Source organism: Mobula hypostoma, chromosome 8, assembly GCF_963921235.1.
Source record: "Mobula hypostoma chromosome 8, sMobHyp1.1, whole genome shotgun sequence".
Lineage (NCBI taxonomy): Eukaryota > Metazoa > Chordata > Chondrichthyes > Myliobatiformes > Myliobatidae > Mobula > Mobula hypostoma.
This window is the reverse complement of record NC_086104.1, coordinates 88,388,677-88,401,181: the sequence shown is the minus strand read 5'-3', so window position 1 is coordinate 88,401,181 and position 12,505 is coordinate 88,388,677. Positions and strand designations below refer to the sequence as shown.

The 12,505-nt window shown below is 46.2% G+C and overlaps 1 protein-coding gene and 1 long non-coding RNA gene across 2 annotated transcripts in view; one reads left to right on the top strand and one right to left on the bottom strand.

Annotated features, from left to right (window-relative positions):
• Positions 1-9,718, bottom strand: part of syne1b (spectrin repeat containing, nuclear envelope 1b) — a 504,374-nt gene extending 494,656 nt beyond the window's left edge. Inside the window, exon 1 of the mRNA XM_063056272.1 lies at positions 9,552-9,718. Coding sequence (XP_062912342.1) covers positions 9,552-9,618 — 67 coding nt within the window. The 5' untranslated portion in view covers positions 9,619-9,718. The remainder of the gene's footprint in view (positions 1-9,551) is intronic.
• Positions 1-12,505, top strand: part of LOC134350704 (uncharacterized) — a 46,165-nt gene that overhangs the window by 12,407 nt on the left and 21,253 nt on the right. The window lies entirely within an intron of this gene.

Below are 12,505 nucleotides of genomic sequence, written 5' to 3'. Positions count from 1 at the left end.
AGGAGCAGGCATTCAGTTGAGAGGTTAACTTGGAGCCCTCCGAGGTGAAAGATAAACATGCAATTGCACTATTTTGTAGAACAGTGTTGTCCTGATATCCTGTCTAAAAGATACCCTTCCATTAATATCTGTAGCAGAGGAGAAAGTAATGAGGGCTATAATGAGTAAACAGGGACGTGGATTGTGCTCATGTGGTAACAGGGAACCACAGTCAAAGTCTAACAGTAGAGACATTGAGTACAGCAGTGATGACACCCAAGTCTCAGGAACCTCATTAGTTATGTTGTAGCATGCACTCATTATTGTAATAGAAAATTGGATTTACGTTAACCACACTAGACTCGTGGATAATTATTTCACTCTGCAGTCAAAACTGAGTCTGTTAATTAACTCTTTCAGTAACCACCACTCTGTTACCAAAACCTAGTTTTATTGTGTAATCTTGTCAACTGAGAATGAAAAAGCTGTACCAAATTTGCACTCAGGTAGATCAGCTTTGAATGGTCTCCTGGAGCACACCGGTTTGAGTAAACTGCCTGTTACTTCAGCTCAGTGTGGCTTTTTCATTTGCTACTGCAATATCAATAACGTATATGGTCACAGGGCCTTGGAATCCACAAGTCTTCTATCTTGCTTTCCTTTGAGAATATTTCAAAGCTGTCTGTTTGAAAGGGGCTGTCCAAGTGCCAGTTACTTCTATTGATCTTCTTTTGAGGCAGACTAACTGCAAACACCTGATCCTGCAAGAAGCCTTGCTTGAAGTCAAAAGGGCTTACAGAGGTAGGTGGGTAATTCTTTAACTTGCTTGTGCTTTGACCATATCTTCCTGCAAGAAGCACCAAGTTTAACTTTGTTGACAGGCAGCAGTGTCTAAGGTTTAAGTGTGAATATGTGCTCACATTAGCTGACAGCAATGCACAGTGGACTGGGCAGTTCACAAACACAGGGCAAAGGAGACTTCCAGAAAAACAGAGGAAAACAGCTGGAAGTGGGAACAATCCTTAACTGCCAGAAAATGTTGATCGAAACTTTGTTAGGGTCTGCACAATGCAAGTCTACAACTTTCTGGTTACTTGTCTGCCCAGACTAATTTCCTCCCTTAAACAATACCAGCTGGAAACCAGTTTAAGACCCTGCTCACCTCTGGGTGTTCGTGGAGCACAGGGTAATATTCCTTCTAATTCCTCTCTTCAGCTACGAGAGAATAAGTTATAATTGAAGTGAGGAATTGTATTGCTGCTAATACTTAACTGGCATTGATTAATTAAGTATTTAAATATTAATTGATGTAGTATCCATTATTTTCTGTCCATGGATTGATTTATTAAGTTCTGCCACATTGGGATATAGAAGTGATTCGATTATGGCTTTAGGCGCTGCAGCCTCTGATAAAGTTTGGTAATAAAACCAAAGAACATCTCATCAAGATCTGCATGCCTTGTCAACAATTCAGCAAGCTTCCTTTGAGGTGTGTAACTGTGGATTAGAGACAGTAAATGCTAGGAATGCTCGCTGCATGTTTAGGTAAGATTCTCCACAACAAATTCCAAGTGAAAGGTATATGTGATCCCTAGAATGCTCAATATTTGTCTTCTTGAGCCAGTACAATCTGAGTTTATGAATCCAATCTAGTTACTGCTCTGGGCACAGAGAGAGAACAAAAAACTACACTCGCTTGGCAGATCTGGCTCAACTTTCATTTTGTTTTAATGAATGGATTCTAACACTGATGGCCGGCTTTACTGCCTAATCATAAATCTTTCTACAGTGTAAATGCCTCCTTTGCTTTGAACTTTACACTGACTGCCTGAGACACACCGAAAATTTGAAAGCCGCAATTTCAATCTGCCTGTCATTCTTGACAAAGATTGTGTCACACTGTCAACTGTGGCTCAGTTGGTGGCCCGGTGGTACAGATGGTAAAGCTGCTGACTCATAGTTCCAACAATCCCGGTGCGATCCTGACGTTAGGTGCTGTCTGTTGTACATCTACATGTTCTCCCGTGGCCTTGTGCATTGCTTTCAGGTGCTGCAGGTTCCTATGCCGTTGCAAAGATGAGTAGGTTAATTGGCCACTGAAAATTGGCTCTGGTGTGTAGGTATGAGGCACAATCTGGGCAGATGATGGGAGTCTGAGAAGAATAAAAAGGGATGAGCACAAATTTGGATATACGAGTGTTTGCTGGCCCATGCAAACAGGCTAAAGACCCTGTTTCCATGTTCTACGACTAACATCCTTTAATGGACTTCTGTTAACAATTCAGCAGCCAGTGCAAATAACCGGTGGCTGTTTATCTTTCCAAAGCCTTTCAAAATGTTGAAAGCCTCATTAATAATTCTCTTAAACCTATGTTGTTTTACTAAACATAATGAGTAGGTTTCAGGACACATCGCCGTTGCAGGATTTGCAAATGTCTCATTGTGGACTCATATGGACACTGTGCTTTTTGCAGTTCCCTTGTGTCTTTTCCATAATAGGCCACAAACTTCACCATCAATAATCTGAAGGAAACTGTATTTGACCTTACAGAGAACAGACGTTCTTTGGGACGCCCATCAATCGCACTGTGCAATTACACCATTCACACTTATAATACTCTCTGGTCACTTTGCTGAAGTTCTTCACCAACCAACACTACGACCCAACATAGATTGGAAGACTGCTTCACCAAGCTACTTCGCTTCATCTGCTAGAAAAAGTGGGATTTCCTGGTGGCCACCCATTTCAATTCCACTTCCTATTCCCATTCTGACATGTCAGTCCATGGCCTCCTCTACTGCCAGACTGAGGCCACACTCAGGTTGGAGGAGCAACACATATTCCATCCGGGTAGCCTCCAACCTGATGGCATGAACATCGATTCTTCGAACTTCCAGTTGTTGTACCATTTCCCCTTCACCATTTCCCATTCCTGTTGCTCTCTTACCTTATCTCCTCACCTGCCCATCACACCCTTCCCCTGCCCTTTCTTCCGTCTTCTGTCCTCTCCTGTCAGATTTCCCAGCACTTTATCTCATTCACAAAATCAACTTCCCAACTCCTTCCCCCTTCCTTCTCCAATCCTAATGAAATGTCTCCATTCAAAACGTCAACTGTTTATCTTTTTCCTCCCATAAATGCTGCCTGACTTGCCAAGTTTCCAGTAGCTGCAGATTTTCACACACACACACACACACACACACACACACACACACACACACACACCTTTGCATGTGTCCTGTGTAGCTTCATAAATGCTCACTGGACATTAAAAATAATTCAATTATCCATATGCCACAAATTAACATCGTCAGTATTTCTCCTTTAATTATTCAAATGGGTCAGCATGACCAAATGCATACTTCTCCCTGTTGACTCACTGATCGGCCTTTACCTAAATGATGGATCATATCACCCTTATTATTGTTTCGATGATTTTTTACAACACTTGGCGATCGTTATCCTTTTTCATTTTATTGGGTCAGGCATGTCATTTGTGCCACTCTTCTGTCTGGACCTAGCCAAATTGAGAGATTGGACTCAGCAATTGGTCACCTGTGAGCTGCAAATAACCAGGGGAAAAAAACTTGCCAGTGTTGTAAACTGTGACTGACAGATTGGACCTCATGAAAGGGAATATATCTGGTCTGGACTGCACATGACTCAAAGTAATACAGCATGGAAACAGGTCCTTTGGCCCAACCTATCCATGCCAACTGAGATCCCCATCTACGACTCCAGTTAAATGCTACGTGATGTTAATGCTACGTGAATAAACTTTTGAACCTGGCTAGGCACAGCACAGACACCATCTATAAATTTGCCAATGACACAACTATTGTTGGCCGAATTTCAGATGGTAAGAAGGTGATGCACAGGAGTGACAGAGATTGGCTGGCTGAGTGGTGTCACAAGAACAAACTCTGCACTCAACATCAGTAAGACCAAGGAACTGATTGTGGCCTTCAGGAAGGAGAATTTGAGGGAACACACACCAGAGCTCCTCGAGAGGGCCACAGTTGAGGGGGTGAGTAGTTTCAAGTTCTTGGGAGTCAACATCTCTGAAGATCTACTCTGGGCACAACATTATTAATGCAATTAGGAAGAAGGCAGGCCAGCAGCTATATTTCATTAACATTTTGAGGAAATTTGGTATATCTTTGAAGATTCTTTGAAGATGTACCATGGAGAGCATTCTAACTGGTTGCATCACTGCACAGGATTGGAAAAAGCTGCAGAGAGTCGTAAACTCAGCCAGCTCCATCATGGGCACTAGCCTCCCCAGCATCGACAGCAACATCTAAAGGCGATGCTGAAAAAGGTTGGTATCCATCATGAAGGACCGTCCACCACCAAGGACATGCCCCGTTCTCATTACTACCATCAGGAAGCCTGGAGACACGCACTCAATGTTTGAAGAACAGTTTCTTTCCCAATTGCATCGGATTTCTGTACGGACAATGATCCCATGAACAGTACATCACTAATTTTGCTCTCTTTTTGCACTACTTATTTAAAATATATATCCTATTGTAATTTAGAATACATTTTATGTGCAGAATGCCTTTGCAAAACAACAAATTTCATGACATATGTCAGCGAGAATAAACCTGATTTTGATTCATTATAACTGGGGATGGGCTAATAAATGCTTACTAAAGTCACAAGTACCAGCAGCACATTGAACAAAAATCATTTGGTAAATTTCCAAATTTTGAAAGAATCTGAAAAATTTCAAAACAAAAAGATTCTGTTATCTCACCTCTCTCCCAGATGAATAGTTATCTAGATTGGGACACTGATTACAACAATTTCTCTTCAGTCCCTCTCAATGCTGCTGTTTTGATATTTATAGTACCAATATTAGATGTTTTCCTGACTTCCTCTGTAGATTGTAATGATGATTTTTTGTTATCTTGATATTTCAGTTGTAGCTCACCATATATTACACTGTACACACCTTTGAGGTTGTGGGCACAACTATCACAGGAGCAGATTGAGGAATTAACCCTGGCCTATACTGGTGGAGGCTGTTCAACCTCGTATTTCTCCCATTCAGTTTGAAAGAAAGGTTAATCTTTTACCCACTTGCCTGCACTAATTCTATGTCCCTTGATTCCCTTCATATCGAGAAATCTCTGCACTCTCTAACTCCTCCCATTCACTGATTGACCAGAAAACCTTGTTTACAGCTTATCCCTGAGGTCACCCCAGCAGAGACGTCGCCATGGCTCACATTCCCTAAGCTTTACAAGCTTCTTTTCTCTCCTTTCCCACTCTGACAATGGGCCTTCAACCTGAAAGATCTATATCTGACTTTCCTCCAGCAGATGCAGGCTGACCTGCTGAGTATTCCTAACATTTTCTGATTTTTATACATTAGATTTCCAGCAAAGGGATTTTTGTTCTGTGATGTCATTTCTCTCTCTTGCTCTTGCTCTCAATGCCCAAGAGGGGAGCTGGGAAAGGGTGGGAGTTACTTGAGAGAAGGTGGCAGACTCAGGGGGGCACGGTAGCATAGCAGTTAGTGCGACAGTTTGTGGTGCCAGCGATCACCTATTAGGGTTCAATTCCTATCGCTGACTGTAAGGATTTTGTACGTTCTCCCTGTGACCATATGCTCCTGTATAGGTGAGGATTAATTCCTTGATCTGTTTCTTCCCACATTCTAAGGCACACTGGTTGGGGTTATTAAGGTTTCGGAGGCATGGAGATACTTGCAGGCTGTCTCCAACACATCCTGCGTTGGTTGTCCAGGCAAATGTCACATTTCACTGTTTTACCTTCAATATACCTGTGACAAATAAAGATAATCTTCCAATTTTGAAAAGAAAAGGAGATGAGGTTAATGCTGGAAAATGCCTCTGAAGTGAAAAGATCAGTCATGATGTTATTAAATGATGTAGGGCCAGGTGGACAACTTGTGTTATATTCTTATGAAACCACAGGACACAGAGTAGGAGCAGAAAGGGAAATGTCACATTGTTGGTTCACATTGTTGGAAGTACCATCTTCTAAAAAATAAATATTGTCAAAGCCCCATCTGCTCTGTCAGATGAAAGATCCCAGCATCCTGAAGAATATCAGGGACCAGATATGCTGTCAAGTATTTACCCCGATGGTCAACGTCGTTAAACAGAAGAGATAGCTGGTCCATATTGCTGTCTGTGGGAACCAGCTGAGCACAAAATGGTTGCATCGTTGCCTGAAAACAACAGTGGCTGCATTCCAAAATTACTCTGCTGCTGCCAAGGTCCTTGAGAGATCTTGAGGTCATAAAATCTGTTGAAGTAATTACCTTTCTCTTACTTTTACTTAATTCTCCACTGTAATATCTTTGTTTCATAGCTGCCCTACCGTTTAGTAAACTGTCTGCAATGGACTTGTACTCTGATCACATGCATTCTTCCCGAGTGCAGGCTGACCCCATCCATTAGATTATATTAATAGGCAGCAAAATGGCCTTGTGTATAATGTGAGCTGGAAAAGTCGTGGCATTATGAGACAAGTTCCTGCAGAAATGATTTTGCTTTCAGTGGTTAGAGAATGGGTTGATGATATTGAGGGTGAGGAAGTCCTCAAACCAGAGGACAGAAAGGAGGAGGAAAGCAACTGACAAAATGGGCATTGAGCAATGGAGTCACTTCTGCAAATCACCAAAATGCAGCGATGCTACTGTACACAGTGCAGAGACAGGATCTGTGTCCAAGTAAACAAAACAGTAAGTACTGGGGAGTAGGTATAACCCAATAACCTCTGAGACCTCTTTCAGGCACAACATCAGAGATGGCGTGAAGTTGTTTAGACACAGCACTGAATCGTTCTCAGGCCAGGGAGCTTTAGGGAACTCCCGTTACCACTGGCCCTTCCTTCTAGTGCAAATGTGCACCTCATTAAGAGGAAGTTTAGGGTATTAACATTTCCAACCGTCCTGACACAATGAGAAATAATAAAGTGATTAATGCTGGTTTAACTTCAGCTGTCAGCTGCTGGCTTCGCCAAACGGTTTCTGCAATTAAATAACAATGTACTCCAGCGTTAAGGAAGATAGGGTAAAACAAAAAGATACAATCATGTTTCCCCTCCCCTCTCCAGAGGAGGTCATAGGCAAACACAACAGCGTGTGTGGATATGAGCCAGCATTTATTCGGAAAGCTTGAATTCCTGGCTGGCTTTCCTGGTTCGTGGTTGATGAGAAACCAGTACAGAGAAGCTGCATGAGTGAACTCAAGATGCAAAATGAAACAGGACATTGACTGGTGCTCGGTGATGTAGTCGAATAGCCTACCCCATAGAAGAGTAGGGTTAACTAAATGGACAGGGGAAGACGAACAGTGGGTACCGTGGTATTGTGAGAGTACAAAGCTCATTTTAAACCCCAAGATTACACAATGCATTTCCTAGTCTGGACATTAAGAACATTGGGTGTGAGTGTATGTTGTTTGTGTAAATATGAGTCTTTGCTGAGAGTCTGTGTCGAGTGTCTACATGGCTTGTCTTGCTTGCATGTGTGTGCACTGTGTGTATGTATGGGCCTCAGCTGTGTCAGGGGTGAGTCTGTACTGGACGTACCTTGCAGGCTATGTGCACAGAAGCTGGGTAGGTCTACGTCCAGCGAAAGTCTGTATTGATTAAGTGAGTGTGTGTTAGGACTTGCACGTAGGCAGTGTGTGTACAGCACGTTAGGTGTGAGTGTGTGCATATACTGGGCCAAAGCAAAACTGGTGCAGGTGAAAGGAGCTCACTCCGGGCAGCGGAGTGCCAGTGCAGGTCGTACGGCCGTCATAGCTCCAGAGACGGGGCTTAAATACCAACCACCTGTGCAAGAGTTCCACCTTCTCTCTGTGACTCTCCCACATGCTCCAGTGTCCTCCCACCTCCCAAACACGTGCAGGTTGTTCGGTCAGCCAGCAACTGTAAGGTGACCCTACTGTATACGTGGTTGGTGAAAGAATCAGGGAGGTGTGAGATCCAACGGCCAGGGGTGGCGGGGGGTTCTGCAACACTTCCTTGAGAGCAAAGAGCACGACATGGCACAGAAGCAGTCATGATCATCCACTCCAAGACCCCAGTTGTGACAACTACTGGTACCATTGGGATCAGACTTCTGAGGTCGGGAGAGAGTGGAACTGCCCCAGTGCAACAGCTTTTCCACTTTACAAACTTCCCCAAAGGTTTCAAATCTGTCATGTGATGGATAACCAGTCAATCGCTGGAAAGTAAGTGGGAGGGATGGGGATGATGGCTTATCAGAGTACAGACACGGGCTCGATGGGCTGAATGGCCACCAACAAGACAACGAAGTGCAAAGCACGTGACTGTTTCAATTTGGCTGATAGAGGCACTTATGATGAAATATCCTCAGAATAACCCCTCGCTCTGAGGGGGTGAGGAAAAATAAAGACGGGCAAAATCATAGGGCAAGCGAAGCATAGCAGAAACACCCCCACTGGAATACTTCAAAACATTAATATAACCGCGTTTCCGCCTCCTCCCCGGTTATATTAATGTTCCACAACCCACCCAGGCCCGCCTCTCTCTCCCCCATACTCAATGTACCCCATGACCCAGGATCTGAGGGGTTCGATCTGGCTTCTGACCACCTAAAACTAATCGCAACACTCGCTCCTGCATCAAACCAGTTCTGATGCCATCGTCCAACTCTTGCCTAGTTCGCCCCGAAGTCAACACATTTCCCACAAAACTTGGTCAGAGAATCCAATGTCCGTCCGGAAGCGGGAGTTGCGATGATTTTTTTTTAAACTCCTCTCCGGAAAACCGGTAACTCTTAAACAGTGAGTGTCAAAAAGTTGCTCTTTTCCCGGAGAGTTGCCCTTTCGTTGCAGCAGGAACCGCCAAATGCACCAGCAACGCTGGTTTAAGGAGCAGAGTTTCATTTGCGCCAGTGTGCGCTGTCTGACTGACTGAAAGTGACTACTAACTCCTTGGAAACAACTGTAAACAAGTAAAAGAAATCTTTTCAAACTCGCTCGTGATTCCAGAGAGCAGCCGTTTTTGTGTGTGTGTGGTGTTCGCGTTGGCATCCCTAGCGACCAACAGTTCAGGGAGAGCGTGGATCGTGCAGATTTGCAGCCCGCCAAGGGTTCGTCCTTGATGCGTGGATTAATACCGGCACAACCTGCTGACTCTCTCCATCCATAGCCTGGCTCTGACCTTAACTGAGGCTGCGTCCTGCGTGTGCAGGCTGCTGTTTACAATCAGGACGACCGACCTGTGGCTTTCTGCATTAAAACATCTGCACCCCTTGTAAACCTACACTCGGCCCCCAATCAGCGCATAGTTTGTCAGAGGTTTCACCTGCTACCGCCAATGTCAGCAGAGTGCCAGGTGTCTCAAAAGGTGCAGCTGTTCCGTTTTTGACTCAGCAGCCCGCCACAGTATTTGCCTAAATTAAAGCATAACTCGGCATAAAAATACAACTTGCTAACTGGAACAATGTGAATAAATCCTTTTAAAAACAGTCAGAAACACTCACGCCACCGGATAGCATTACACCGCGAGGGCGCGGGAATAAGTACTGTATAACTGCACAAAAAAAACTAAACCCCACCTTGTAATTTCTGCATCACATTGGCAATGTCCTTCGGAGATCTCCCATAGTGGCGAGAGGTCGCCATCCTCTCGGCTGGGTGGGATAACGTGGCAGTGAATGGTCGAGAGGGAATGTGGCCGTGCCTCTCTCGGCATCACTGTCCTCAGCAGCCCGCAGCCTTGCACAGGGCTGAGTCACTGCGCTCCCACGCCCAATGAGCGCCCTACTCTCGCCAGCGTCGGCGCTTCCAACTTCCTTTCGGAAGAACGGTAGCTCTCTAGTGACCTCGGGCTCCCTGGGAGGAAACGATGGGATTTAACGCAAATCTTGGCCGCCTTAAAACGATTAAAAGCATGGCCGGCCGATTATCCGCTGTGATAGATCGGCAAAGACATGGTGAGGCGGCGGCGGCCAGCGTTAAAGTGCACTGCCAGGTAGCCCGGGCTAGGCGCCTGCGAGGCGAACGGTCCATGACTTCTCTGATGGAGCTGGTCACGGTCATAGTTGGCGGAAAACTCCCCTCGCGTTAACTGGTGCGCATAAAGCAGGAGTCGCTACAAATGTCAACCACCATCATTTTAAACTGTAATGGAAAAAACATCGAACTAAAATGTGAACTGTTGTTACTCTGTCCATAGATGTTGCCTGTCTGAGCTGCCGGGCCAGCATGTTTAGGCCAACCGTTATGCCTACCTACACTAAAGGTATTTAACTTTCAACCTGCTGGCATTCAAAGTAATTGTGTAGATGAGCCTTAAGTAACCAGGAGGAGGTGGGCAGCACAGCAGTGGAGTGGTTAGCACAGTGCGTTACAGTTCCTGCGGCCCGGGGTTCAATTCCCACCCCTGCCTGTAAGGAGTTTGTGTGTTTGCCCCGTGATTGTACTGGTTTCCTCCGGGTGCTCCAGTAAGGTTGGTAGGTCAACTGGACATTGTAAACTGTCCCGTGATTCGGCTTGGATTAAATTGGCCAGTTTGAATAAATAAACAAATCTCAATAAATAAACAAATAACAGTTTCACAGTAAATATGGAAAAAAGAGTCAGCAGGATGAGATTCTGAATTGGAGAACGGTCAATTTTGATGGTATTGGAAAGGATCTGACAACTGTTTCCTGGCAAAAGTGTACTTGGCAACCGGGAGACCTTCAAAAGTGAAATCTTGAGAGTACAAAGCTTGCATGTTCCTGGCAGAATAAAGGGTAAAGATAACAGGTTTATGGAACATTGATTTTCAGGAGTTATTGAGGCACTGGTTAAGAAAATATTGTATAGGCAGGTCGGAACAAATGAGGTATTTATCGAGCATAAGAAATGCAAGAGAACACTTAAGAAGAAATCTGTCACAGTGGGGGGGGGCATTGGGAGCAAGAGTGGACCCAAATGCAAGACACATCTTGTGAGGGTAATTAAATTTAGTTTATTGTTCGATACCAGGAGAGCAAAGCAGGAGCAGGAATAGCGAACTGGACAAGGACTCTGGACTACGACCAGGCTGGGACTAAGGGTCTGGGCTACGACTCGGAATTGGATCCCAGAACTAGAGGAGACATGAAGAGGACACGATATGGACTCTGAGCCAGAGGCTGGGCAAGGACCCAGTACCTGGGTCTTGCCTCGGGCTCGGACCCCAGAACCAGGCAAGGACGTGACATGGGCTAGGGAGAGGAAGAACATGGGAACACAGAGCCTCGGTCTCGGGAGAGCAGGTACACGGAACCATGGACACATACACAGAACAGAGAGCCGGGACCCCTCCTTAGGTACAGGACATAGGGCCGGGACTCACACACAGAACAGAGAGCCGGGACCCCTCCTTGGGTACAGGACATGGGGCCGGGACTCATGACTCTCCGCGGGGCAACGGCAAGATGGCCAGACTTACCCCACGGAGGCGAGGACAAGACATGACCCCCTGCAGGGTAACGGCAAACGGCCTGACTTCCCCCATGGAGGCGAGGACAAGACATGATCCCCCGCGGGGCAACAGCAAGACGGCCTGACTTACCCCACGGAGGCGAGGACAAGACACAACGAGACATGACCCCCCTGCGGGGCAACGGCAAGATGGCCTGACTTCCCCCAGGGAGGCAAGAACAAGACATGACAAGACATGACCCCCCCCCGTGGGGCAACGGCAAGACGGCCTGACTTCCCCCATGGAGGCGAGAACAAGACAAGACCAACACGAAAGAACACCAGACAGTACCTATCTAGCTCCGGCGATAGAACTAGACCGAGGTGCAGGTGAGAGCTGCAGACGAGGGCTAGAGGCGAGAGGGGCAGAGAACGGATACAGACGGGGGGTAGGACAGGAATCATAGACCGCCAGGGCCAGGACTTGACTCGGAACTTGGATGCCGCCAGGGCCAGGACTTGACTCGGAACTTGGATGCCGCCAGGACCGGGACTTGACTCGGAACTTGGATGCCGCCAGGACCGGGACTTGACTCAGAACTTGGATGCCACCAGGGACAGGACTTGACTCAGTACTTGGATGCCGCCAGGGATAGGACTTGACTTGGAACTTGGATGCCCCCAGAGCCAGGACTTGACTTGGAGCCTCTGGGTAGTGGCGAGCTCTTGACTCGGCCTGGGAACAGTAGACAGCGGTTCTTGATTCCCTCCGGCGGGTTAACTGACAGACCCACCTCGGTGAGGAAACTTTGCAGGCTCGCTTTGGCGAGGTAACTTGACAGGGTTGCTCCGGTGAGGAAAGGCGAATTACTGGCACTCACTTCGGGCGGAGACCAGGCTTGCTCCAGCCAGATGACATTGGCATGACGTACCTTGGTGACTTTGCAGACGCTCTTGCGCTGAACGGCTGAAAGCCGGAGACTATATACTACCGGTTCAGCCCAGAGTAAATTGTCTCTAATCACCAATGCCGAGGGACACGGGAAAACAGGGAACCAAAGGGAAACAGGGAGTCAACGGTCCGGATCATAACATAAACAAAGTAAATTTAAAGGGA